Source organism: Aspergillus welwitschiae, assembly GCF_003344945.1.
Source record: "Aspergillus welwitschiae strain CBS 139.54b unplaced genomic scaffold BDQ94scaffold_29, whole genome shotgun sequence".
Taxonomy (NCBI): Eukaryota; Fungi; Ascomycota; class Eurotiomycetes; order Eurotiales; family Aspergillaceae; genus Aspergillus; species Aspergillus welwitschiae.
Genome location: NW_020798723.1, coordinates 401691 through 428552, shown reverse-complemented (window position 1 = coordinate 428552; position 26862 = coordinate 401691). Strand labels below are relative to the sequence as shown.

Here is a 26862-nt window from a genome sequence, read left to right as displayed (position 1 = left end):
AAAAAAAAAAAGCTAAACCAAGTAACCAACACAAACCTAACAATGCCGTCTCATCCGTCCCTGAACAACAAACCCAAAACAACAAACTAAACCGCACAGGCAACAAGACTAATCTAAACCTACTAACAAAGCACACTAAACCCAAACCAACCCATATCTCAAATACCACAACGGCCAAGCTCGCCCGCCAAGTGATTCCTTCTATAGTAGTAACACGCCCACCACTAACCCAGCCAACTACACTACGCACTTTACCGAACCGATCTAAAATCTCACCCACCCCTGTCGCAGTTCGGCTTCGCTTAACTACCGGTGCATTAAGCCAAGCCAAGCCAAGCCAAGCCGAAGGAAGGAATCTTAATCCTAGTTATTATTGATGAGAAAATGTACCGACTACCGAGGCTATCTACCCCTGCAGTAGTAGTAGATATCGTATTTTGTGCTAGTGAATACGAGATAGGAAGGTAGTAGGTCATGTTGAGTTCGTACTAAATGCTTACTAACTTTGTTTCTCCTGCCCTGGAAATAGAAAGGAAAGTCAAATCGAGATAAGAGTGTCTCACTTGCATTGCATTCTTTCTTTTATTCGAGGAAACCTACTAGTCTAGTTATCTAGTAGAGAGGAATAAATAGTAGAGAGACTGACTACGGATCCAACAACCAGCCAATAGCCGGGTTCATGAGATGCCCATGAGTACAGAGCAAGCATAGCACAGCACAGCACAGCACAGCCTGAACTCTATGACAGAGTTTGGAACAAAAAGTCAATTAGCATCGGGTGAAATTGACCAGTTTGTCTTAGTGCAAAGTGCGTGTGTTAGTGTTTTGAGCAGATGCGAACATAAATTCGCCTGACTACGAAGTACTTACCCATTAAACTAGCATTTTTATGTTTCACCGGCTAGTTACCCTGGAGACTGGAAGGATGGATAGATAGATAGATGGATGAATGATAAATGCCGTTTAGATCTTCCGCGATGTGTGTTGAACTCGGAATCAGAATTGACTAGGATCATGCCATAAACAGGACGGAACATCGGACACTAGACTGGAATTGAGATAAGCCTTTGGGAGCGCATCGCCAAGGTTTCTTGGGAAATGTCTTGTCAGAGTTGGTTCAAAGGAACCACTAGTAATAGTGTTTTGGTGTGGGTTTGTAACCGACCCGACTACGACCCGCTCCGGCTTGGCAGAGTTTCGGACTTTCAGCTATAGCCATGGTGAATTTCAATCTTCTTTCAGGGGGACTTTGAGTGATCGGTGATTGCACAGCCTCGAATAAATAGGGAACATTGTGTCGTTAATACATCATTAGGTATGATTAAAGTAGGGTCATCAAAGCTATATACAAGAAACATAGGGAAATTTATACATGATGAGGTTCGTTTTCTCGTCCGAATCGGATTCGAGATGTTTGATCGGAAAGGGAGTGAGGGAGAATGGAATGAGGGGGGGCCGCAGCACCGACCACTACCACAACCAGGTGAAAACCTCGTGGCCGGCCGATCGCTAAAATCCTCCCCGGCCGAGAACGGGGGCGTGAGCCTGCTTCAGCTCCGTGCCTGAAGGTCCTTTCCAACAGAAGAATCGTGAAGGCTGAGTAGGCAGCTCGGTAGTCCATACATTACGTGTACTCTCGTCCCTAGTGGGACCGTAGATACAGTAGTGTAGTTGATTACCTACATCCGACGGCCGTGGCTGGACGGGTAGCGGTGACGGTGGAACTGATCTACCTTTCACTTGCTCAAAGTGATCGGAGACATTAATGGAACGTGGATGCGGCCCCCGCGTGGTTTGGATGATCGGGGCCCCAGTGGTGCCGAGAGACGTCACTGTGGCTCAGATACAGCGGGGTTGTTGGCAATTGCGCTGCACGAACTCTTCGCGATCGCTGGAGCCTGGAGGGGTTCAAATCCTGGAATCGAGGAAGGGGGGGGTTTGATTTCGTAAGGCTGTCGTTTGCGATTAAGGGGTCTTGCCTCCGCGACCAGGAGAGGAAAAGTGACTGACTCCTGGGAGGAACTCAAGGTCATAGCGACTGCTCGTCGGCTCGGTCGAGACGATCCATGGGAAATTCATGGCCTGATCAGTCTTTCTGGATGACAATCTCGGTCGTCTTTCTGATAATGAAGTCATCCTGTCCATTTCCATGAGCCCACTCTGTGTTGTCGCTACCAGTCGATGCGGTCGATTTGTTGGTGACATGTCCCACCCCACCCATTTCAATAATATTCTCTTCGCTTTCGGTGCGCGTGATTCCGTCCGCGCGTCCAGTCCGAGTATCGTAAATGGTAGGCATGTTGCGAGTCGACCGCGAATTCACCCCCGATTTCCATCGTGCATTCGAGGCGTGGTCGGTTCCGTATTGGGCTTCATTGTATCGGCCTTTGTTGGTGTATTGACTCGTTCGCAGGAAGGAAAGTGTCGATCTCGCGAGACTCCAGACGAATGGCAAGTTCGTCACGTACATGCCGATCGATGCCTCCCTAAGGTACCAGAATTGGTAGCTATCGTCGTAGATATTGTGGAATGTAAAGTATTTGGAAATGATGGCACAGGCGATCTGAGGGGCAGAAGATGCAGGTTAGCAACTAGTCTGGGGGCCAAAGCCGAACGGGGCAGGGACGCACCACGACAATACCCATGGAGAAGACCACGATCACGGGCAACTTAGTCTTCCACGGCATTTTTGCGCGAATGAACATGGGAAGTATGACGCAGAGAATGAAAATATCGGAACTGATGTTGAAGACACATTGCACCACTTCGTAGCGAAAGTAGGTGCTGCACTCCTTATGGGGTGGCGGGAGCGTCCAATATCCGGACAGGGGGCGACAATTCAGGAACAGCACCAGCTCTGTGGTGATCCAGCCGATTAGGGTGTATCCAGCGATAATTTTTACCAGGCGGTGCTGCCATAAGTTCGACCTTGGAAGTTTCCGTCAGCAGAAGCTCGGCGTTGACTCAGAGAGTGCACTTACGTGAGTCTGAAGTGCACCAACAGCATGCAAGCCTTGAGGGAATAGATGGTGCAGAGCTGGCACTGTATTGAAATTCATGTTAGACCATATTTTGCCTAGAATTGGGAAGCAACCATACATTCTCCGAAGCAAACTCGATCTTGGAACCTTTGACCCTTGCAGCAATCTCGGAGGCTGAGAAAGTGTTGTACAAACTGGCAGGTTCATACAAATTGCTACCACCTCCCTCGATGATAAAAATGTTTGTGACTGCGAATGCCGTGTAGAATCCCTGCGACCACAAAAAGAGCACGTTAACACAGAACCCAATGTATGACACAGTGCAGTGCGCTCAACCTACCACAGCAACCACCATGAGATAATCTTCGACCTGGAATCGAAATCCCAGTCGCTTGTAGCGCGCAAACCTGTACTGTTGTTACTGATAATGCCCATGAAGGATAGGTTAATTATGAACGACAAAGTGTTGTACATACAGTCTCACCAGGAACAGCAGAATAGCAATGCTGTACATGATCCAGGTCTGCACGACCAAATCATGCGGACTGCCGCCACCATCATTGGCCATGATGAGTTCTATGGGAGCGCAACGAGAAGCAACAGGGTCATGGTCGCAAGGACAGTTCTGAACCTAAAGTACGGGATGGCTGTTTATGAACTTCTAGAACCTGGCATGCTGTTTAATCCGGGGCTTGCCAAACTTAGCCTCCAGCTAATTAGGGCTATGGATTGAGGAGTTAGTACTATTAGCTTTCTCCTTCCTATGGTTCGTGTGGCCTCCCACCCTTGGGTGGCGGCACGAGGGGTAAATTGGGACGGCTGAGTGGTTATGGGGCATAACGCGCCATCAACGCTGAATAAGTAATTTCATTTATCACAGGATTCGAATCCTTGCTAGACTGCATCCCTGCATAAACTAGAAAATTCTGCACAAAGTCTATTTGTCACAGCCGAAAGACCCGGAGTCCAACGTGCGAAGAACACGAGGTAGATGGACTCAATAGTACACCAAATATTGTTTACCACAGGTGGTAAGGACCCCTTCTAGTCATGAGGTCCTTGCTCATGTCTCGAATAGCGCCAGCCACAAGGCTGGAAAACATCATAGATTTCGGAAATTCTCCGGCGCTTGAAAAGCGGGTTTGCGTTTTCGACTTGCAACATGGACCTCATCAGGAGATGACCGGGGAACCCCGACTAAGCTTCGGCTACGTATGGCGCACCCACCGTGACAGCCAGTCAGATGGATCAGAATGCACGAGCAGGCCAGCTTGCCACGTACAATCGTGTCTCCTGCTTTCTTGCTCTCTTTGATCGAACCATGAGGTGGAAGGCAAATTGAGGGCCTATCTAGGATCTGGACTTTGCCGAGTTATAGATTAAATGCGTGGCCATCCTCCACTTTAAAGGGCCACCGGTACAGTAATCTAGGTGGTCTCAGGGTGGATGGATCGATTTAGTGCCGTTAGTAGACAGTATCGGAGCTCCGGAGAACCGAGGAGACTTTGGCCGAACTAGGCTTTTCTTCGGTCCTCCAACGGAGGGGTAATCCATGGTGAAAACTCCGTGACTCGATGAGTACGCGTTCATTATAGTATTTGTACGCTTATCTCCGAAAAGTGTCGCTGAGCTTAACGTTAGTTGCCCAGCCAAGGCGTGTAAATTGTGTTCCGGCCAAATCAATTTCGTAATGGAGCCAAAGGAGGGTGGAAGACTAAAACTTTGAGAGTTGACTGTTGAGCTACTGTGCAACTGTTACCGTGCTACTGTGTCGAGACCCAGCCTAAAGACGTGGGGAGCTGGATCATGGCGAGGAACGGACCAGGCAGACTCTCTCTCTCTGTCGACAATTGAGAGAAAGAACGGAACGACGGCTAGACCTTCCGCTTCGCAAAGCGGGGCACATGCTCCACTTGGATCGTGATAAGGACGGGCCATGCACTGCTTGGAGACATAGTCAAGACCGCCTATGAGCCATTTAATATCGAGTCATGTCAATAGAATTTCCGCTTAATCAAGGCATTAATATACATTCTGCACCATAGGTAGCTGAAACGCCTTCGCAACCGGAGGTGATGCTGTAGCCTAGAACTAGCTGGAATCCATCAGCCCATGTCCCTACAGAGTATTTGCCCCTGGGCGGTGGAGGGATGCCGGCAGAATATTAGTCCCCAATGAGGGCATTTTGCTAACCCCAAGAAAGCTTAGTGTTAGTCATGTCATCAACTGCAAATCAGAAGAGGAACCGGGAGAACTGGAAAGGGAAAACCGGGACAATGGAAGTGATAAGCCTTCCAGATGAAGATAACAATCGCGGCATAATCTTCACGACCCATGTTCAGACCCTTTGAGGTTCATCCACGGCAAGGATGATGACCCAGGGAACCCCAAGGCTAATCACAATAAGTTGGTGACCGGCGGGATCGGAGAGTAAGACGGAAATGAATTAATCTCGTTGCTTGAACCGCTAAGCACTGCGGGTGCTCGAGCCAAGCATGGATGGTGCCGCGCGGGTCCTGTCATTGGCGGGTGACTGAACTTTTCGTGGCCAAAATGAAGAAAAAAAATTTCCCAAAAAATAATACGGCGAAGCCCGAGCAGGAAAGCCAGAGGAGTCATTCTCCGCCAACAACATCCCATCTTCGCCGGATCCAACTCTACCTTAGCTTAGTCCCTGCTCTAGTGCCAACTGCGAGGGGGGCAAAACTCCTCTTTATCCCCCATCCGGCCCTGAGATTTTTCCCGCCATGCAGCTGGGCTTGCATTAAATCCTCCTAGGTTCTCTTCAACGGCTGCGTTTCGATCTCTGAAACTTGCGGCCTCAACGTCTTTTGCTTTTCCCGAGGAACCCTCCTGCGCCAGTTCGCAGACCCTTTATCACTATATCCAGCATGGCTGATACCATGCACGACGAGGAGAAGGGCCACCGCGCCGCTCCAGCCGTAGAGTCGGTCTCGTCTCCCTCGGAAAGTGGAAAAGAAATGGCCTCCTTCCCTTCTTCAGGGAATGCCTGGACGAGGCTCAACGCTCGAATTCAATCCATCAAATTCCTCGAAAGCCGCGGTATCGAGCGTGTTCCGGAGTCCGAGCGCTACGCTACCTCCGCGTCCAATTACATGCAAATGGCTCTGCTTTGGTTCAGTACGAACATCACCGCTAACAACATTGCGGTTGGAATGTATGGGCCATTGGACTACTCTCTGAGTTTCGTTGACTCGGCACTCTGTGCAGTGTTCGGTGCTTTCCTTGGTGCGGCAGGTGTGGCGTATATGGGAACCTTCGGACCGCAGAGCGGTAATCGAACAATGGTAAGCAATGTCAAGGCCATCTGCTGGAGAAATTCAAGTAGTACTAACAACAGAAACTTATAGGTTGTCGCGAGATATTTCATGGGCTACTACCCGAGTAAGATCGCTTGTCTTCTGAACATTATCATCATGTTGGGTTATGGAATGATCGACTGCCTCGTGGGTGGCCAGGTGCTGTCCGCGGTTGCTGATGGTGGGTTAACGGTGGTGGTGGGAATCATCATCATTGCCATCATCACGTGGATCGTCGTGGTCTTTGGTATGGCGCCTTTCCACGTGTACGAGCGATGGGCCTGGGTGCCTCAACTCATCGCCATTTTCGTCTTGGTCGGCAGTGCCGGCCCGAAATTCGACACCAACATCTCCTCCACTGGCGACACCCAGACCATCAACGCCAACCGTCTCACCTTCTTCTCGCTCTGCCTTTCCAGTTCAGTTGCCTGGGCCCCTGCTGGTGCTGATTTCTTCGTCTACTTCCCACCCACCACCTCGAAGTGGAAGACTTTCACTCTCACCCTCTTCGGTGTCGGCCTTGCCCTCTCTTTTGCCAACCTTATGGGCATCGGCCTCGCCAGTGGCACGCTGACGAACCCATCCTGGGCGGAGGCCTACGACACCTCTGCTGGAGCTCTCATTATCGCCGGATACGATGGTCTCGGGGGATTTGGCAAGTTCTTGGGCGTCCTCGTTGCCCTGGGTCTCATTGCCAACAACATCCCTGGAACTTACTCTGCCACCCTGGGCTTCCAGATCATGGGCCGCCACCTCGGCAGCCTTCCCAGATGGTTCCTCTCCTGTGTTTGCGTGATCATCTACACTGCCTGCGCCCTGGGTGGCCGGAACCACCTCTACGATATCTTCGAAAACTTCTTGGCCTTGATGGGTTATTGGGTAACCATCTATCTTACCATCGCCCTCGAAGAACACCTCATCTTCCGCCGCACCCGCGGCTTCGATTGGGATGCCTGGGCTGACCGGTCCAAGTTGCCCCTCGGCCTTGCTGCTCTGGCTGCGTTCTTGATCGGATGGGCGGGTGCGATCGTCTGCATGGACCAAATATGGTATGTTGGCCCGATTGCCAGGATGGTTGGTTCGGACGGCGCGGACCTGGGTATCTGGGTTGGTGTTTCCTGGGCGATGCTTGTGTTCCCGCCTCTGCGGTATTTGGAGCTGCAGAAGATTGGTCGGTAAATCCACTCTGCATTGTTCCGGAGTAAAAATAGAAGTGATGAGGAGCATGTGTCCTTCTGTTTGAGACATGAGGGATGTTAAAGATGTATGCCTAATCGATGCTATATAACGGATTCTTCCGCACTAGATAATGTGTTATGCTATGAGCAAAAATATCAATATACCAATTTCAATTCATCATAGTCCAGCAACAACCATCTACGATGGCAAGAGTATGCACCACTATTCATACATCACCTTACAAGTCAAAGCTAGACCCATCTCGTTACACATAAAATGTTTCTGAATGATGCACGTTGAGATATTGCGATGGGGCAAAGTCGTTCTGTCAACTTCTTTTCTGATAGTGACTTCCATGGACGTGAAGGGAAGATCCCGAATCTGCTAGTTGGAAATATTGGATTGTTCTTTGCTTATAGTGTCTTGGCTGCGTACCTGTTTTGGTGGAATTCGAAAGTGAGCTATGGGCGTGAATAACATCACTACGATGAAGGGTGAGGCTGAACCCGGCCATTCGTAAGGTATGTGCCTGAGTTGTTGCTGTAAGGCTCAATTATGCCTCATCGCCTCGGTTTCCCGCAGGACAAGTGGTTTCTTGAGGTATATACCCCGTCTACACTCAAGCACCATGCGCATGAAGACGGGATCTAGGTTCCTTGTTGCCCTATCGCCCTTGGAAACTTAAGAAGGAAAGTAGCGAAGGAGTACATATAAAATTTTGGATTGGATGGTTTATACCCAGCTGTAGGGCGAATGCACGATGACGCCTTGTGCGCCTGATGAGTGGGGGGAAAGGGTACATAAAAACTCGGCGGAGTTCTCTCACTCTCTTTCTCTTGATCTAGATCAAACTAGGTCTCTCAGCAGTGACGATTATACTGCTCGTCATCCCCGTTCCTTAAGATTCTCCAAACATTCTCACCCTCCTCACCCACAACCGCGATGACCGTCGACACATCGAACATTCTCAACTTTGCAGACACCCTCATACGCCAGTTCGAGCAAAAGGTCGATGAACAAGGAAATGTCTCCAAGCGCGGGTTCGAGCGCGGCGACTTGAATAAACTGCTCTCCCGATTCCTAAGGGACACACCAGACCCAAAATACCCGGGCATCCTCACATACGGAAATCTCGTAGTGTGCAGCAGGAAATATGGGCCAGTTTTTGTTGCCATTGGGGCTGAAGCATTCGATGGATTACTAACACCTGACGGGGAGGCTCCCGCCTGTGATCGAAATGTCCATAAATATGTTTGCGATATACTGGCCGCCAGGCTACGCTCTGCGTTCGCGGACAAGAATAATAAGCCTCGTGATGGGTGGCCGCAGTACGGGGCTCTCATTTATGGTCATGACATAGCTGTCTTTAAAGCGGATTCCGAACATCGCCTACAATGGGTGGAGTTTGAGGGGGAGAGAGTGCATCATGTTCTCTGGGGGAGGATTATACGTCTCTTGGATGAGATCGTTGGGGAATTTCAGATCCCGGATGAGATGGGGACAAATTGAGATTCCACGTGTGGGTTTGTCTGAAGGGTTAGACCCGTGTCTTGAACTGAATTGAAAATTTCCAGAGGCTCTAAAGGCTCTGCGTACATGTAGTAGTAAATATGTATCAGCGTAGAGCACATGATGTTCTCAGTTGGATAAATGCACTTACACATAAGTATTTGATCACATACCTGTATACGTGAATGGCTGTACAATTCTCCCAATTGTTTCAAAGATAGTGGAACTAGGAGACAGTAAACCAGTTTTCAAACTCTATTCCAGCAATATTGGAAGACCTGCAGAAAGGGACTCCAGGGGAAACACACGAAGTCACATACCACATGCTGACCATATACCAACCAATGCATTACAGTCAAATTCCAGATATTTTCCGTCGGCATGGAATCTTCCTGACACTCCAGCTGTAATTGCAGGGTGTCTAGAGGGTTCCTTTTGTGATTCATGGCTATGGGGAAAGATCCAGATCAAGATTGGTGCACTGAATGAGTGAACTAATTTTCCCGATTGGTATATGTGTTGTGTTGGCCAGAAAAAAGCACAGCTGGAGAGAGCTATTCTACAGTCTTTCTAAAGCCGTGCGATAATGTCTGAGGTTGATTCCGTTCCACTCATGGCAGGCCAAGAATTCTTATATGAGTGTGTGATGGATAGTTGCATATTGTCGTATATGAATCTGACGCCCTCTGGGTTGTTTCCCACTATTATAGGGATGTCATCCGGAGAATTGGAATATTCTCGCTCGAGGCACAGGGAATAGAATCTTATCAGCGCAACAGAGAGGTAATTGACGGAGACATACGTATGATGATATGGAAGTCATATAGTAGTTGAGACATGCAGCGACGCAATCCTCAATGGCTTCTTCTGCACGTGCGTCTGGTGTGGAAGATGAAAATTTATATATAAGGAGCCTTGGAACCCCTTCATTTGGCTTCTCTTTCTGTATATCAGACCGGCAATCGCTTCTTTACTGGTATCAACTGCAAGCTTCGTCCATAAATCCATCGACTTCTTTCCATTTCGCACACAGACACACTATTTATCGTACCATATCTGCTCTCATACATCGTCCGCAATGTATGCCCCGACATCGAGTACGCCAGCCCCTGATCACGGGTATATCGGTCTACTCTCGCGTACCCTTCAAGAACAGTGGGTACAACGGTTCGATAGACACGGCTACGTCGATGAAGCAGGATTCGAGGAAAGTGACTTGCGCTCAGTGATTATAAAAGACCACAGTTACCTGTCTTCCACTGGCCGCCTTATCAAGTATGAAATTCTTGTTGTCACTAGCACGGCTTATAGGTGTCCAGTGTTTCTGGCCGTTTCAGGTCCAGAAGAAGCCGATAAAGATGATTTGATGGGTCTTATACGTGATCTATTCAGGCGTGGTGAGTATTGCCCCGGTGCTGGTTGGCCAAAGTTCGGGGCTGTGCTTCGTGGACACAATATTACCGTGCTGCAGTATGAACAGGATGATACTTTGAGTATCTTCGGCGAAAACCGACGAGAACGCAATATTTTACATGGCATTGGTGCTATCTTGGGTGATCTTGTCCCATATCTTCCGATCGCTGATAGAACCCTGGATAATCCGTATCTAAGGAGGCGCTAAGCTGTGGTGGTCCTTTCAGGAGGGTTAGGATTAGGAAGTGTGTGCCAGATTCAAATTGACCTATCTGAAATAGCTTGAAAGGCTAGTTGTTCTTGTAGCAGTGATTTCAAGTATGTATAGAGGACGTAATCATGATCGAATAAAGCATCTTGTCTGTTTGCTTCTTTAACCGACAAAGAGAATGCGGGATATCCACCTCTCTCCCCTTTCTCATACCTTGTGTAAATTTATATAGTAATTGAACATGTGGCGACTGCTAAATGTTCAATTACGAAAGTAGACTGTTCGACAACGTACTCATACAATCCCATCAACTGTTTCAAGAGCAGGAAATGGCAAGGATCTTCCAAGATAACAGCCGGAAGAGCTCAGAGTATTACACCCGAGATATCATTCCTTGTGGTGCAGCGATGGCGGTAGGTGAGAGCTGGGACGACAGGAATTTGAGGGAATTCAGTATATTCTCCGGCGGAAATCCCGTGACATGTGGACGGAGAGCCGGTTGTTAGGGTGGGGATGGAGCGGAGGGTAGCTTGGAGAACAAGGGGGAGGAGCGGAAGGAGGACAAGATGACAGGGGAGCGGAGTTGGTGGCGGGGCAGGGTGCCGGAAAGCACTCCCCAAGCCTGGGGACAGCACTGATCAGGCGCTGAGGGTGAGCCTGGTGGCTCAACAGCATGCACAGTGCGCAGGCGAACCCAGCGCTCTGGTCCATCAAACCCACCCAAGTCTGCCCCCACCAATAGGCCAATAGGTCGAGTTGAGAGCCCGCAGAATGGTAGGCAACTGAGCACACCAAATTTACTATTAACCTGCCTCAGACAACTATTGAAATGGATATCTGCTCAGAATCTGGCATCTGTGTATGAATGAGCAGATTTCAAGGCAGACATCTATAAGTATGAGACGAAAATGGCCTCCCCGTATCAAACTCGGCTTATCCCAAGCTAGGTCATGGTACTAATGTCTGTATATTCTGGAATGATGTTTGCTACTCTGTCTTATCATCGGCTAGGTCCCGTCCCGGAGTCTCGAACTACTAGTCCAAGTATAGTATTTTCAGAATGGACCCTGTGACACCCGCACACTCTGGCCAATGTGTACTCAGTAACAGCAGATTATTTTACAGCCGGCCATCGAGTGCCTCGTCAAGAAGAATATGTAGACAGGCTTTTTCAAAGCGATTAGATCTCAGGTGTTTTAATATGAGGCAGGCTTTGCGAACGAATGGTCTACAAAGGGAGAGGCCTACTTCAAGCACCACCTTCATGAGCTGTCGAGAAAAATACATCGCTGGAGAAGTCGAGACCCTACACCCTCCTAGCCTACTAATCACAGCACATATATGTGAACCAGACCGAGTGGATCTGCCTTATTCGTATTCGGTAAGGCCTTTCTGGATCAATTAGCCTCAGGCTGCCGGCCATGACACAGGCGCTAACCGGGGTAAATAATATCTATCCAGTACTAGGGCCCTGGTAAGACATACTAACTACCTAGTGCACTCTAGAATGTCTCAGCTGAGATCCCTGCACCCTCAACGAGTTCAATTACGACTAGCACTTTGTGGTTCTGGGATGCTTCAATGTGCTGCAGACAATTCTGGTCGTTGTGCGCTACTGAGGCTAACAGTTGCTAGAGTCAGCGACACGGATGGATAGACCACGTCAGCTTAAGCTTTGCCAGCCGTCGAGAAACGGCGTGGTCAGATTCAATGTGTGGTGGCACGAGACACGCCGGAGGATTGTCGGGTAGGGTTCGGACCCACCGCAAAGTGACGGGTCTTTCCCGGCAAACTCCAGGGCGCCTCAGGCGATCCTACGGTAGCAACGTTGAGGTTCCCTTCCATCTCTCAGCGTTTAATATTATTTAGACTACATCCATCACCAATCAGACCATCCAGCTTTTGCTGCGTTTAGGCTGGCTTGTTGATATGATACATAGGTAGGTAGTGCTACACTGTAAAAAAAAAAAAAGAAAGTAACCGGCTTCTTCGTTCTTATTATTTCTATCCTCAATTCCCGCAGACCTGCCCCATCAACAGCACCCTGGCTAGACGCCATGATTTTCTCATGGAATTACCGTGCTACTCCAAATAGTGTTGCCTATGGTCTCAGCCACGCTCTAGTAGCTGCAGTAGTAGCTATGCTAGCAGCTGTACTAATCCTGGTTGGTAGGTACCTTGGCTTATTACATATTACTGGTTGAAAGAAGCACTATTTTCTTAGTAAATCATGCAGCTCAACATGACCAAAATAAATGTAGCGATCGGCATTCACATGAATCTAAATTCGAAAAGGCAAAGTGTTTGCTTCGCTCAGTAAGCCCAAAAGTAAGCGCCCAGAAGAAATATGAAGTAGGCCCCGACCTACAGATCCCCCCGTCAGCCTTGCGCTCAGGAGTAACATTTGACACTGTCGTGGCCACATACAACATGGGACGATCTACGAGGAATCTGTATGAGCCCATCGCTCGCACCTCGTTTGACGAGGACGAAGAGATTGAATTGGCGAGGGACGATCCCATAGATGGGTATCCCACTCGTTCTCGAGTCTCCCGCGTCGATCGTCTGATAGCCACCTTGTCTCAGACATCCCGAACAGTGAAGTGGCGCATACGAAGGCGCTATTTTACTGCTACCTTCACAGTTCGTAGGATTGTCTTTTTTCTGTTCTTCATCCTGTCTGGCCTCATTATTACCACCTTTGTATTATTCCCTTCCTATACTCACTTGCCACCTCACTATCGGGCCCTGCAATCAGCCGTCCAAGGCTCCACAACTTCAGGCCGGGGAAATATACACAACTCTACCGTCTTCATCGCGGTCAGCCTTTATGACAAGACTGGAGCTCTGGCGGGTGGCGCGTGGGGCCAGAGCCTCCTGGATCTGATCGACATGATCGGGCCGGACCGTGTCTTCCTGAGCATCTACGAAAATGACAGCGATGCCAGTGGCGAGCAAGCATTGTGGGCACTCAGTGATCGAGTCCCTTGTAACAAATCTATTGTGTACGACAAGCATTTCGACTTCACGGGCTTTCCCACCGTTACGTTACCCGATGGTTCTAGCCACGTGCGCCGCGTGGCCTATCTAGCAGAGGTCCGCAACCGGGCCTTACGTCCCTTGGATGATCTGAACCATCGGTTCGACCGCCTGCTCTTCCTGAACGACGTCTACTTCGATCCCCTGGATGCCTTGCAGCTTCTGTTCTCGACACATACCCGCGACGGCCGTCCAGACTATCGAGCTGCGTGTGCAGTCGACTTTATCAACCCGTTCAAGTTCTACGATACCTTTGCCTCGCGCGACCTTGAGGGTTACGGCATGGGACTCCCATTCTTTCCATGGTTCACCACTGCGGGTAAAGCGCAGAGCCGCTCTGATGTTCTGCAGGAAACTGATGCAGTCCGGGTGCGTAGCTGTTGGGGAGGAATGGTTGCCTTCGATGCCGGGTTTTTCCAGAGCCGGACTCCAACAGCAGCAGACACGGACCAGCCAACCTATTACCGCGGACGCCGCGTGCCTGTGCAATTTCGCAGCGAGGAGGATCTTTTCTGGGAATCGTCTGAATGTTGTTTGATACACGCAGATATTCAAAGCTGGCCCTCTTCGTCTTCTATGGATGCACAGAATGTTGGAGGAGAGGATAAGGTGGATTCAGGCATCTACATGAACCCTTTCATTCGTGTGGCCTACCACCCTCGCTCTTTCAGTTGGCTTAGAATTACCCGTCGGGTGGAGAGGCTCTACTCTGTCGCCCATTGGCTTTCTAGCACCGCGTTTGGCCTTCCGTTTTATAACCCCCGCCGAGCAGAGATCCCAGGCGAGGAAGTACAAGAGACGGTCTGGGTTGAGGATGAATCGAGTGAAGGGGGTTCGTTTTCGAAAGTGACACGAGTTGCTAATTACGATGGATACTGCGGGAGGTGGGACTTACAGGTCCTTTCTCGTCGAGAGGAGACTGGCGAGGGAGGTTGGGTTTCAGTCCCTGTCCCGAACTTGCCGTCTTGAAACTGCTTGCTCGGGCTGCGGCCAATCAATGTTTTTCTCTCATCTTGATTTTCATATAGACTATGGCACTATGTTTAATGACTGCGTATGTAGAGGAGTCCAAAGAAACGTATAGCTCAGTATTATCATCTAACGCAAAGCATATTTCAAGGCATAATAGTGCTATATATGGAATAACATAGTCCCTAAAGGATTATTAGCCTGATAAGTGTAGTGGTTTCCGAAGACATTGAATAAACAATATATCACTACCATAAGATGAGTCGGTTGATACAATTTTCTAACTGAGCTCTTCTTCTGCAGCAGACTCTTAGCCTGCTAATTATACTAGGCATCCTACTACCCTACGCCTTTATTGCACTTATTCAATGAATCAGTCTATTCCTCGTGATTTACTACTAAAATGAGCTCCCTAAGTTGCCTTATCACATCTATCCGGTTCACGCAGGCCAAACTTACTCTCTAAAGGTTGACATCCTGCTTCCACATCCCTGTGAAGTTTTACCTACTCACTATACTACCTAACGGGAACTGCCAATTTACTTAGGTACTGATGTGTCCTTCCTGATAGCAACATTTCTCTCCCTTCAGGCTAATTAGTTACAGAATTCGCTGACTCACTTGATAGATATTAGCATTATTACATTGACATCCTGTGCTCAGGTACTGATTTTCTCCTGGCCTATATTTCGCCAATAAGCAAAATCCTAGTCTGTAGGTTTATCTCCATATTACTAGAATATTAACGCATTGGAATTACTAGTGCTCTGTACGTCAATAAAGTCAAGATACTCGGAAGACTATTCGGAAGCAGTAGTATTTATCTAGCCTCGATCATGACTTCTAAGATGGTACTATTAGTATAAATCTGCTGGCCGCTCGGAAAGGGGTTAGTAGCTGAGGCATGAGGAAAGTGTAACGAAAAAAACCCACTTTATGCTTTCCATAAAGTAACGCTCATACTTCACTATGTCTCAGAATATAGAAATAAATTTCTCACTTCAAACTCAGACTTGCGCATCGTTGTCCTGCTAGCTAAATGGCAGATAACACGATAACACGACAACAAACATGACTACCTCGGCTTCCATGATGTTCAGAACATAGCGGGAAATCGAGTTTCACAGAACATTTGTGCGGAGTAAATACCCCTTTTGTCCTACCATGAGGTTGTCGAGTCTTACCAATGGTATCTGGTGAAATTCTACGAGCGTTGCTCGAATGCTATAGAAAGGTATCGCCTCGTACACTAAGCTTTGGGCGGAATGGGTGGCTTGTGGATTGGCCCGTTAGTGGAACCGACCAAAACGCTGGCAATAGCCACGCGAATATTTCGTCATCAACGAGTGGAGCGAGATAAGAGGGGAAATTAGTTCGTTCGGCACAACTCTGGTGCCTACCAAACCTCCTATTCATATTCCGTCTCCTACTGAGCATCAACGTACAGTAGTGCTGCAATTGCTTTCTGGCTCTCAACCTGAGCTGATCTCACCTTTCGCGACGGTCCGTCTTCCTCGGCAACGGCACACCACACAACCCCGCAATGTTCTCCATCGTCTACCTTTATTACAAAGTCCTTGCGTTCTTGATCAGGCGATTCATCGCCCCTAAGAAAAATACGCAAGCTACGCCAGATGACGTCTATCAGATTCCGTCACGCGACTCAGGACGGACCATCAAAGCCCACGTCTACCGAAATGCAACCGTATCCACAGGGCCGACCCCCGTGTTGATCAACTTCCATGGCAGTGGGTTCATGCTCCCTCGTCACGGAGCCGACGATGCATACTGTCGCCAGATGAGTCGCGAAACCGACCGTACAGTCCTCGATGTCCAGTACCGCCTAGCACCCGAGGACCCCTTCCCCGCAGCTCTCAATGATGCCGAGGATGTGGCCAAGTGGGTTCTGGGACAGCCCGAGAAATTTGATCTTGGCCGTGTCTCTCTGTCCGGCTTCAGTGCGGGCGGCAACCTCTCCCTGGCAGCTGCGGCCAACCTGTTTCCGCCAGACACCTTCCACTCCGTTCTGGCGGTCTATCCCGTGGTGGATCTACATACGGACCCGGCGTTGAAGACCGCACCGGATACTTCAGGCAGAGCGATCCCCGCTGTCATCTCGAAGATTTTTGACAGGTGTTACACGCATGCTGCATATGATACCCGAGACCCGAGGATATCGCCGCTTTATGCAAGCGCAGACCGATTCCCTGCGCGGGTGATGATTGTCACTGCGGCCTGCGACAACTTGGCGCCTGAGGCGGAGGCGTTGGCGGAGAAAATTGCCAAGGAACCGGGGAAGGAGGTGGTGCGGCAGCGAATGCAGGGCTGCAATCATGGCTGGGATAAATCTGCTCGCCCAGGAACGGTGCAGGGTGATGCAAGAGAGAAGACGTATGCCATGGCGGCAGCCATGTTGTCCAGGTAGATGTTTTGTCTCTAGAGATGTATCATAGACACATATCTACTTAAAACGAGGTTTTCTTGATCGCACCCTCACTTTCTTAATGTGTAGCGTGAGGTAAAAAGCGGTGAAGGTGGTCAGTGATCGGGATTGTTAAGACTCAAGCCATCCATGGAAACATCAGACCACCATCACCACCCCCTCCTGCCTAGTCTGGCACTAGGGAGCGAGCCAGCAGTTACCGACCCCATCGGTTTCAATTGATCAGCATGCTACTGGACGAGGAGAAAAAAAGCGTGATGAAGAGAAGGGTCTGGAAAAGCAAAAACTCAGGAACAGTGGGCCACCATGCCAATCCTTATATGAGACCGCGTGGGATCCTGAAGCGGCGGTTCCTGACCTTAAGCCATGGTGTTGCAGTGGCTGAAACCGCGGTTGACGCTGTGTGGTGGGCGGCTGACACCCGCGGCCCTACCCTATACCCTACAACATGGCCCGATTGAGGGGGTTGTTTCAGAAGTGACGGCGGTTTGCCAGGCAAAACGGGGAAGGAGGTATGAGGATTACGCGGGTAACGTATCCACGCCCTGGTGCCTGAGTCGGTCCCGAGGATGAGAGCAACATGGCTGACAGCCTGGTTGGTCACTGTGTCAGATTCACAATGGCTATTATGCATCACCTTTTTTTTTTTTCGTTCCCCTTTTCTTTGCTTTCTGTTCTGGTGACAGGGGGTACTAATTTTAACATCTGAGAAAAAGCGGCCTGATAATCAACGTGCTGATTCTGCAACGATCTTTTCCCTTAACTTCCTGGTACTTCCCCCATACACACTAAAGCACACCACCAGCCCACCCCCCATAGTGGATGCAGCAGATTACCACTGGCCTCCGCCGCCGTTTAATGAGGAAGAATCGGTCAGGCGGGCCGTGGGTCGCAATAATAACAATAACGAACTTGAGGCCCAAATCAGGTTGTCGCATTGCCTCTGCTCCTCGCTGTTGGCCCGCCGCAGAGTAATCCTCGCTCTCATTAGCTCATTCCCTCTCTTTGGACTCCTCCGTCCTCAGTCGACGAGTCGCCCTCCTTTCCCTCTCTTTCTCCCATCCCGTCTCTTTCCAGAGTTCGCCCCTCCCCGCAAGTCGGATGCTGCTCTTGAGCGCCTTCTTCTCGTCCACCGTGCTTCTAGTACTGTGGACGAGCCATCTAGCGTCTCGCGATTCGCGTTCTTGATACTAGAACCCCCCTTTTCTTTTTCTTTTTTTCTTTATTATTTCTTATTGCCCATATCCTTACTTTTCGATCTGCCTGTCGGCGTTATTGTTATTAGTGTCATATTTTTCCGCGATACGTGCTCCATGTGTGATTAACGATCCCGCCTATCGCCAATTGCATCATGGAGCCGATAAATTTCACCGAGGTTGACGAGTCTCGGTACCGCACTGAGGTTCTTCTTCTACCATCCGAGGAATCAGAAACGGCGCAAGAACAAAGATTGGTGGAGGATGCACGTCAACTGGGGCTAAAGGTGCCGGAAGTCGAGGTGGTGGCATCGTTAGCTGCATCCATTGCCTCCGGTATGATGGACTTGTCCTCCCCCATCAGATCCTCCGGCTCCTCGACCGATCGCAACTCTACCTACGAAGTCGTTCCGTCCATCGAGACCCCGCCGCAGATCGATCAACTCGCCTCGTCCCTCTCCGATTTTACCGTGGCCTCCGAGCCTGTCCAGGGTGGCAGCACTCGGTCATTCGCGTCCATGTCCACTCGGCCGACATCTTATAGCTCATTTGAGGGAAGGCTGGCGCCGGGGATAGATAGCCTCGCGGCAAGGCCACCTGGGAACCGTGCATCAATGTTTAGCATGACCTCCGCGGACAAAAGGGAAAGGAGAAAATCAACGCTCAAGTCGGCAATCGGGAAGATCCATTTTAGGAAGAAGCGATCGCCATCTCCGGTCCTTCTTCCGCCGGCCGCGCAGATCACCGTCGCCAAGGGCGAGAAAGGCGTCGAACGAGTATATGTCGAGTCGAGACCGTCGGAAGCACAAAACAGCGATTCTGCCGAGGAAGATAAGCAGGTTCTCAGGCTTGAGATCCCCGTCTTCGACAATGAATCGATGCAGCGAAGCTTGGATGATGCACAATTATACCAGATGCGCGAGTCCCATATAGCGGAGATGAATCGGCACAATGCTTTTCAGGACGCATTCATGGCACAACTGCGACGGCGACAGCAATCTATCGTTGCGGACCAGCTTGCGGAGAACAAGCGCGCGGAAGAGAAGAAGCGTGAGAAGGTTTGTCTCCGATATTGAAGACTGTATCTTACATACTGACCTCTGCAGAACACCGCCGATGCCGTTCGCATGGAGGAACGACAGCTCACAGTGGAAATGGAGCAAATGCGAGAATTCGAACGCGCAAAAGTGAACTCGCGCACGCGCATCAAGTACATGGAAGGGTTCTTCAACAACTCGAGCCCGCCGCCATCGCCCGTATCCGGTTCGAAAGCAGACGTGGTGCCGAGTCGCAAGTTCACCGCGCAACACAAGGCTCAGTTGGCACAGGAGTATCATAACCATAACACCATGGACCAACTGCATCGAGCCAAGATCAAGGTGTTGCGCGACCGCCAAGAACTTCGACTTCAAGAGGCCATCGCGCGAATGGAAAGAGAGCTGGACGATATGATTGACAAGCATGCCTTGGAGTTTGCCCAGATGCAGCAAAAGCATCAGCAGGAAGAAGCGGACATTTTACAAGCTTTTGACGCCAAAAAGTCGAAATTACGACATCGCTGGGCTCTGGAAGAAGCCATCTTGCGAAAGAAACTGGAAGTGCAACACGGGCAGCCGTACGGCCCGCTGCCCCCTTTGTCGTTCAGCGACTCGCATTATGAAACGCGCGACTCGGCCATTTGCGTGACCGACCAGACAGGAGCTGCCAGCGGTGATGAGGGACCGGTGCACCAGAAGAGAGGGGGACAGGTGCTTTGATTATGATGTGATGCCTAAGTGATACCCTTTCCTTTTTCCCTCGGTCTCATCATGCATATATGCGGTTCCTATATACTACTACACTAATGTCTCATATACTCACCCTACCCTTATTACCCTTTTTGTAATTACTTCTCTTCTTGTCACTCCTTGGCCTTTCTTCATTACATTCTTCTGTTGCTGCCTGGTGCTGTTCAGGAGCGAGCATCAAGCATCATACACGACAGCCGCTTTTATACAGATTCATTCATGTGCATAGCGTTGATAGTGGACATTCCCCTTATAATAGACCTTGCTTTATGTTTCCAATAGGACGATCAGTCCCACACATATGACAGGATAAATTCTAACCAAAATCTGGAGTATCTGAAGGTACAGCTCGCTAGCCAATGCACCCAGTAAACGCCAATAAGCACACGAAGAGGCATCAAACGATCAATCAATCACACATCAGAAGCCGGCGACGCAGAGCCAACCTCCTTACTATTCCCGCGACGCTTCCCCAACCGCTCCAGCAATGTCTCAACCCTCCCGTCCCCGCCCGTAATAATCCCCTCAGTCTGCTTATCTCTACCAGTATCCCCAATCACCACCGCGCGTTCCACGACCCCCGTATTAGAGATCTTGAACCTCCCCACGCGCCCATCCTCCCACTCCACCCGCACATAGACCGCCTCCAACGCCGTCGGCGCCAACGACACAATCCCAAGTTCATTCTTCGCTATGCGCGTCTCCTCCCCAGCACCGGAACCTCCAGTAGCAGCCGTCGTAGAAGCATTAGGGCCAAGAATATCCCTCTCCCAGGGCCTCTCATCATCCTCATAGATACCGTCGTCGTCATTTACTCCACGTGTCACGACGCCCAGTTTCTCTCGCAGATAGCGCACAGCATCGCACCGTAAATGCCACACAACCAACTGCTTGCGCACCTCCCGAACAAAGGACTTGAGATCCTGTTTGCGCGCCTTGTGTTTCCATGGTTTCAGTTGCTCCTGCTCCTGCTCCTCATCCATCGCGTCTTCCCCATCCTGAGAAGTAGTCATGGATGAAGCCGGCAGAAACACCCTCTCCAACTTCCTCATATCCACCACCGCCGGAACGGTATGCTTATGCACGCGCACTTCCCTCTTCCCATCTTGTGTCTTGTGTGCTGTCCGTCGGAGGAGTATGTAGTACGGTTTGGTGTATGTTCCGTCGCGCGCGCAAATATCTATCCTGATGCCTAGGAGGTTGGGGGATTCAGATGTCGGGGAGGGGTCCGTGAATGGGAAGGTGGTTGTGGAGAAGGCGATGCGGTGATGGTTTGTTTGCGCGTGGGTCGAGGTGCTTTGGATTAGGGGGGAGATGTCGGTCCATTGCTGTTGGGAGGGGAGGGTTGGTGGTTGGGATTTGGCGAGGCGTTGGAGGGGGCGCGAGGAGAGGAGGCTGCTTGTTAGGATGCGACGGCGATGTTGGAGGGTGCGGACTGCGCGGGTGGGTTAGTGTTGGTGTTTTGGTTTGTGGGGGGGGGGATGGGGATGGGAGGGTTGGGGCGTACTTTCTGCGCGGATGGAGGAGATTTCGGAGTCAAGGTCGTCAGTGTCCATTTTCTTGGTATAGGGGACTATGTTGTTTGGATGGTGGAGGGTTTAGTGGTGGATGGAGCTCGGGCGGAGATAGATACAACGTACTACTATGTTTGGTGGTGGTATTAGGCGGTGTTTGTTGACAGGAGGAATATCACGTGAGGGGGATCCGGGCCCGCGGCTCCTTTCAAGGTTGCAGTTCGATTGGCGGGTGAATTGTATCCTGGTCTGTGATCCACCGCGCTGGGTCGGCTGGCATTTGACTTATGTCCTTACTTTGGGAGCGAGGAGTCTTGAATGTTTATCCCTGAATAGGCTATTGATGTGTGTGTGTTGAATAGAGTCGGTATTGTAACTGTATTGTATAAGTATCCAACCTATGGTGAAGAGGTTCAGTTGTAGCTTCGAGTAGGAATAATTGGAGGCTCTGTGGTCGCACAGAATTACCCCAGCACGAGATCTTTACTAAGGTATTCCATCTGCATCTGAAGAATCACCGCATGGAGGGATCGCCAGGCCCTTAATGCGCAACATTAATAATGACGGCTAACCGCAGCCAATCATAAGGGAGATATCGCCGGTTCCAGCCAAACAGCTGTGGACAAACAAGCTTGACGCTTGAGGCCAGCTTGCCTCAAGTTCACTCGCCTCTCTCTCCACCACGTCGCATGGATGCCTCATCCCGGCCTGTTCCAGTCCTTCCTTCGTCTCCCTCTTCCCGTGTGCCCCCTTTCTCCGCTTCTTCCTCCCTCCATGACCCTGCGGATCCCTACTCTTCCCACGAACATCGTCATTCCGCAGCGGATCGTCCTCAGGAGGTGGAACTCCAGTCTCTAGCATGCAGCACCGACACGCGTGAACACGACCATCCTTTGCATTACACAGACCACCCCTCGGACAATCGCCCCGGACACTCCGCCTTTCTCTCGCCTTCACCATCTGAGCCCGAATCCTCCGATTCGGATTCCCCCAGTCACTCTCTACACTCGCGACACCCGCACTCTTCCTCCCATCGTGGCAAATCACCCATGAAGCGCAAAGGCCGCACGGTCTTGAAACGCCGCTCGAAGCCCTCCTTGACCATAGCGACGGGCCAGAACGGCTACGCGAGCGACAGCATGGATTCCTCCATCGAGATGCGAAAGAGGGACACTTCTGTCGAGTCCACGTCCGCTCGGGCGAATCGCCTCATGTCACGTCCCAGTTTCACTCTTGACCAAGATCCTCCAATGACCCCGCAAACGCCCGCCATGACGACAACCTCGTTCGCGAATCTGCCCGCCAGCGACCGGAGAAACTTTCTGCTGCTGTGTGTGCTATACTTCCTCCAGGGTATTCCTATGGGACTGGCTACTGGGTCGGTCCCGTTCCTACTGAAGCCGTACCTGTCGTACGGTCAAATCGGTGTCTTTTCACTCGCATCCTACCCATACTCGTTGAAGCTGCTTTGGAGCCCTATTGTCGATGCCATCTGGAGCCGGCGGTTCGGCAGACGCAAGAGTTGGATCACGCCCGTCCAGGTTATCGCCGGATTGGCCATGATCTACCTGGGCGGAAGCATTGAAGAGATGATGAAGGAGGCTGGCGCCAATGGAGGTGCTGGTGTTTGGAAATTTACATACTGGTGGTTCTTGCTGGTGTTCTTCTGCGCCACACAGGATATTGCGGTCGATGGATGGGCAATCACACTCATGTCGCCACCAAATATCTCCTACGCCTCGACTGCCCAGACAGTGGGATTAACAGCCGGCCACTTCCTGTCTTACACTGTGTTTTTGGCATTCAACTCGGCCGACTTTGCTAATCGCTGGTTCCGGGCCGTTCCTGCGGAAGGTGGACTGCTGTCGCTGGGCACGTACTTGAAGTTCTGGGGATGGGCTTATCTCGTTGTTACGACCTGTCTGGCCGTCATGAAGAAGGAAGACCGGACGCATGAACGCGATAGCATCATGGACGTGTACCGCAGCATGTGGAATGTGTTGAAGCTCAAGAACATCCATACCATCATCCTGGTTCATCTGATTGCCAAGATTGGTTTTCAAGCCAACGACGGCGTGACGAGTTTGAAACTGTTAGACAAGGGGTTCGGTCAAGACAACATGGCGCTAGTGGTGTTGATAGACTTTCCTTTTGAAATCGGACTGGGATACTACGCCGGCAAGTGGTCGACGGAGTACACGCCCATGCGGCTGTGGTGCTGGGCGTTCATCGGACGACTGGCGGCAGCCGTCCTGGCCCAGATCACGGTGATGATTTTCCCGTCGGCCGACCAGGTCCCGTTCTGGTACCTCCTGACAGTGATTGGAGAGCATGTGTTTTCGACATTCATGAATACGGTGATGTTTGTGGCGGTGAGTGCATTCCATGCGCGCATCGCCGACCCCAGCATCGGCGGCACCTACATGACAATGCTCGCAACGTAAGTCCTGCTACCCTACTATACAGACAACCTTTACTAATCACTCAAACGACAGTGTCTCCAACCTGGGCGGTACATTCCCTCGATACTTCATCCTTAAGCTGGTCGACATGTTCACCGAAGCGACATGTGTTCCACCAACGGTGCCCCCGCCGTCCGAGAAACTAAAGGGTGACCTCGTCACGGAAGCCTTCTCATGTGCACTGGAGCCAGACCGGACGCGCTGCGTCAACGGAGGAGGCACCTGCCACGTCCAGCACGACGGATACTACACGACAAACATCCTGTGCGTGTTGATTGGCGTAGTGACATTTTTCTTCTTCATCCGGCCGGCCGTTTTGAAACTGCAGGGTCTGCCCCTCCGGGCGTGGAGATTAACCCCGGGCAGACACTAGTCAGTGGACAATGTATTTAAATATAGCATAAAACCTCAAGAGTTCTAGACATGAAGAATCAGACGGGTGCATTGAAAGTATCCAGATGACACTTTGTGCGAGGGTAAGCGAGGCCCATGGTTCGCTCTTTGGTCCGGATCCCTGCATTAGCGGAGATGTGAAGCACTAGCGTGCCTGATCTGCAGGGACCTGTTGCGTATAAATAGTATAGACATCCCCAACCCCCTCAAGTATCTCTACCACGTTCTTCCTCCGTCCCTTCACAAGAATAGTTACTGTGATTACTCAGTAGTATCAAAAAATGAAGCTCAATCTCCTCCCCACCATAACCACCCTCCTCTTCGTTCCCACAGCATATACATCCTCCCTTGATATTCTCCGCTTCAAAAACGTACGTCCCCCCTCTCCACTCCACCACCCAATCCTTCCCACACTAACATCGTAGAACCTATAAAGTGGGACCTCCGCCTCTTCAAACCAGGCTGCGACCCCAACACCACCAGCTTCGACCTCTCCATCTTCCACCGACAAGGCGTCTCAGGCACAGATGGATGCGAGACTCTCGACGACGCCAGCGTGAATGTATCCGCGGTGGACACCTTTTCATGGAAGAGTCCCGGCGCAACGACATATGATCTATGTCTGTATGATGTATGCGGGAGCGGAAATGGAAGCGGGAGGGTAGAGGTCATTCGCGATGGATGGGAAGTGTGTGTCAAGTATTGGGGGTGGAAGGGGTGGGGGGTTGTTGAGCATGGGGGGGATTGTTAACATTCTTTCTTCTCTTTCCACTAGCTCCGTTTAGTAGTAGATGATTTGATTTGATGTGATGTGATGTGATGATATTATATGAGATGAGTTGAGATGAGATATGCACTAAACATAAACAATGGTATATATATACTGTACAGAGCGGAGATCACGTTCAAGCCAAAATATACTTACTTCAAGCCTCGGCCAAATCACTCACAGCCCAATCCACCAACGCCCTCGCATACCCGCGATGCAACCTGCCCACCCAAGCAGGAACAATCTTCTGCTTCGGTTCTTCATCACCTACTACCTCATAATCATGCGCTGACGCAAACCGTACATCTACTACTTCCTCCCCCTGGTACATATACACCTCTGAGATGTTGATCTCGTGTCGGCCCCCGCTCATCAGTCGCCATGGGTATCCCCATCGGGCTATTTTCTCGAAGAAGAGGCGCGGTTCGTCCGGCATGTGCCATGATACGAGGAGGCCTGTTGTGGGGGAGGATGCTTGGACTGTGAGGGCGGAGTTCAGGAGGGGGCGGCCCCCTCCTTTTGCTTTTTCTTTTGTGTGGTCTGAAATTTGGGGTTTCGGGGTGGTGAAGATGGATGCGAATCTGGAAATGTATGTAGATGTGTTCGTGGATGTAGTGATGAACTCCGGGTCAGTGAGGCCCGTATCTCCTGGATTGTAGGATTTGTTTTTGATTAAGCCGATGATGCTGCCTTCGACTATCAACGGACGGGTGTTGAGGAAGGTGAGGATCCAGGCGTTTGTTAGGGTTGCTTTATTCGAATTCTTAAAGTCATGGGTTTCGGTGTGCTGAGCTTGGAGAAGAGTTGAGTATCGCTTTAGTAGCGATTTCACGGGTATGTGTCTGGCCTCGTAGACGTCGATTTCGGGACAGTGTTGGGTTGTTGCATTGCTGGGGGTGCGGAGAGCGAGGCTTGTGGTGGTGGTTGGGTCGATGGGGGGATATTTGGCTTCGAGGGTGGAGAGGTAGCGATGAGTGGTGTAGGTTAGGATGGCGGGGGGTGTGGTGAGGAGAATCAGGCGGGTTGAGGGGCGCATTATATTTCTTTGTCTGTTGGAGGAGGTGTAGGGTGGATGAATCAATACTAGTAGATGAGGTTTGGAGTGGTTATGCGCGGATATATTATTGTTGGGCACTTAAGCGGCAGTAAGTAGTACTAGGGAAAGGGAACAAAGGAAGGCGGGCCGAGGTTTATATTGGCGTCGCCGTAGATAGTAGCTATCGGGTATAAATAGTGAAGATCACTCGTTTGAGGATCAGGCTCCGAGACGGACTCGGTCGTATGACCTTATGTTCCGCTAATTAGCTCGGAGGAGCTGGCCTATTGTTGCTGGGATTGTGCTGAAGGAGTTAGCCTGATGCAGGCTGATGAGGGGAGATGGAGATGTTTTGTAGACTAACACAGTCACATCGCAATTTGGATATTAGTATGGTACCAAGATCAAATAGAAACAAATAGTCTTTTCAATTGGAAATCAAATCTCAATAATCATACTAGTCTGCTACTGCTTCTCGTACCAAGTAGATAATAGATTAAACACCCCCACCATCCCCGACCCACCCCGCCAGCCGATCATCTCATCCCATCACTTCCCCGCCCAAATTTTTCTCCAACACCAACACCACCAACACCACCCATCATCTACCTAACAAACAATTCACAAAACTCACACCTACA

The 26862-nt window shown here is 50.5% G+C and overlaps 12 protein-coding genes across 12 annotated transcripts; 8 read left to right on the top strand and 4 right to left on the bottom strand.

Moving 5' to 3' along the window:
* Positions 1 to 1853: 1853 nt before the first annotated feature.
* Positions 1854 to 3794, bottom strand: BDQ94DRAFT_69661 (uncharacterized protein). Its single transcript, XM_026776332.1, has 6 exons — positions 3458 to 3794; positions 3322 to 3388; positions 3100 to 3252; positions 2982 to 3043; positions 2631 to 2928; positions 1854 to 2563 (listed from the first exon to the last, which is right to left on the bottom strand). The coding sequence occupies exons 1-6, from the start codon at positions 3547 to 3549 to the stop codon at positions 2087 to 2089; spliced, it is 1149 nt and encodes a 382-aa protein (XP_026623624.1). The 5' UTR covers positions 3550 to 3794; the 3' UTR covers positions 1854 to 2086.
* Positions 3795 to 5682: 1888 nt separating this feature from the next.
* BDQ94DRAFT_148796 (permease for cytosine/purines, uracil, thiamine, allantoin-domain-containing protein) lies at positions 5683 to 7659 on the top strand. The gene is made up of 2 exons (XM_026767254.1): positions 5683 to 6289; positions 6353 to 7659. Exons 1-2 carry the CDS (start codon positions 5873 to 5875, stop codon positions 7478 to 7480), a joined length of 1545 nt encoding a protein of 514 aa, XP_026623623.1. The 5' UTR covers positions 5683 to 5872; the 3' UTR covers positions 7481 to 7659.
* A 763-nt stretch (positions 7660 to 8422) lies between these two features.
* Positions 8423 to 8989, top strand: BDQ94DRAFT_172973 (uncharacterized protein; the record flags this gene model as incomplete). Its single annotated transcript, XM_026772065.1, has 1 exon — positions 8423 to 8989. The coding sequence occupies one exon, from the start codon at positions 8423 to 8425 to the stop codon at positions 8987 to 8989; it is 567 nt and encodes a 188-aa protein (XP_026623622.1).
* A 1078-nt stretch (positions 8990 to 10067) lies between these two features.
* On the top strand, positions 10068 to 10610 carry BDQ94DRAFT_172972 (uncharacterized protein; the record flags this gene model as incomplete). The annotated part of the gene is made up of 1 exon (XM_026772064.1): positions 10068 to 10610. One exon carries the CDS (start codon positions 10068 to 10070, stop codon positions 10608 to 10610), a length of 543 nt encoding a protein of 180 aa, XP_026623621.1.
* A 2310-nt stretch (positions 10611 to 12920) lies between these two features.
* BDQ94DRAFT_148794 (glycosyltransferase family 69 protein) lies at positions 12921 to 14757 on the top strand. The gene has a single exon (XM_026767253.1). It carries the CDS (start codon positions 13044 to 13046, stop codon positions 14619 to 14621), a length of 1578 nt encoding a protein of 525 aa, XP_026623620.1. The 5' UTR covers positions 12921 to 13043; the 3' UTR covers positions 14622 to 14757.
* A 1266-nt stretch (positions 14758 to 16023) lies between these two features.
* BDQ94DRAFT_148792 (putative esterase/lipase) lies at positions 16024 to 17423 on the top strand. Its single transcript, XM_026767252.1, has one exon. It carries the CDS (start codon positions 16165 to 16167, stop codon positions 17044 to 17046), a length of 882 nt encoding a protein of 293 aa, XP_026623619.1. The 5' UTR covers positions 16024 to 16164; the 3' UTR covers positions 17047 to 17423.
* Positions 17424 to 17875: 452 nt separating this feature from the next.
* Positions 17876 to 18119, bottom strand: BDQ94DRAFT_148791 (uncharacterized protein). The gene has a single exon (XM_026767251.1). The coding sequence runs from the start codon at positions 18050 to 18052 to the stop codon at positions 17897 to 17899; it is 156 nt and encodes a 51-aa protein (XP_026623618.1). The 5' UTR covers positions 18053 to 18119; the 3' UTR covers positions 17876 to 17896.
* Positions 18120 to 18334: 215 nt separating this feature from the next.
* Positions 18335 to 20212, top strand: BDQ94DRAFT_69627 (uncharacterized protein). Its single transcript, XM_026776331.1, has 2 exons — positions 18335 to 19318; positions 19367 to 20212. The coding sequence occupies exons 1-2, from the start codon at positions 18416 to 18418 to the stop codon at positions 20015 to 20017; spliced, it is 1554 nt and encodes a 517-aa protein (XP_026623617.1). The 5' UTR covers positions 18335 to 18415; the 3' UTR covers positions 20018 to 20212.
* Positions 20213 to 20460: 248 nt separating this feature from the next.
* Positions 20461 to 21603, bottom strand: BDQ94DRAFT_172968 (uncharacterized protein; the record flags this gene model as incomplete). Its single annotated transcript, XM_026772063.1, has 2 exons — positions 20461 to 21482; positions 21555 to 21603. The coding sequence occupies 2 exons, from the start codon at positions 21601 to 21603 to the stop codon at positions 20461 to 20463; spliced, it is 1071 nt and encodes a 356-aa protein (XP_026623616.1).
* A 596-nt stretch (positions 21604 to 22199) lies between these two features.
* Positions 22200 to 24627, top strand: BDQ94DRAFT_148788 (SD08430p). Its single transcript, XM_026767250.1, has 2 exons — positions 22200 to 24001; positions 24057 to 24627. The coding sequence occupies exons 1-2, from the start codon at positions 22251 to 22253 to the stop codon at positions 24394 to 24396; spliced, it is 2091 nt and encodes a 696-aa protein (XP_026623615.1). The 5' UTR covers positions 22200 to 22250; the 3' UTR covers positions 24397 to 24627.
* On the bottom strand, positions 24628 to 26365 carry BDQ94DRAFT_148787 (uncharacterized protein). The gene is made up of 2 exons (XM_026767249.1): positions 24853 to 26365; positions 24628 to 24787 (listed from the first exon to the last, which is right to left on the bottom strand). The coding sequence occupies exon 1, from the start codon at positions 26219 to 26221 to the stop codon at positions 25343 to 25345; it is 879 nt and encodes a 292-aa protein (XP_026623613.1). The 5' UTR covers positions 26222 to 26365; the 3' UTR covers positions 24628 to 24787; positions 24853 to 25342.
* Positions 24698 to 25167, top strand: BDQ94DRAFT_172966 (uncharacterized protein; the record flags this gene model as incomplete). Its single annotated transcript, XM_026772062.1, has 2 exons — positions 24698 to 24787; positions 24853 to 25167. 2 exons carry the CDS (start codon positions 24698 to 24700, stop codon positions 25165 to 25167), a joined length of 405 nt encoding a protein of 134 aa, XP_026623614.1.
* Positions 26366 to 26862: the final 497 nt, after the last annotated feature.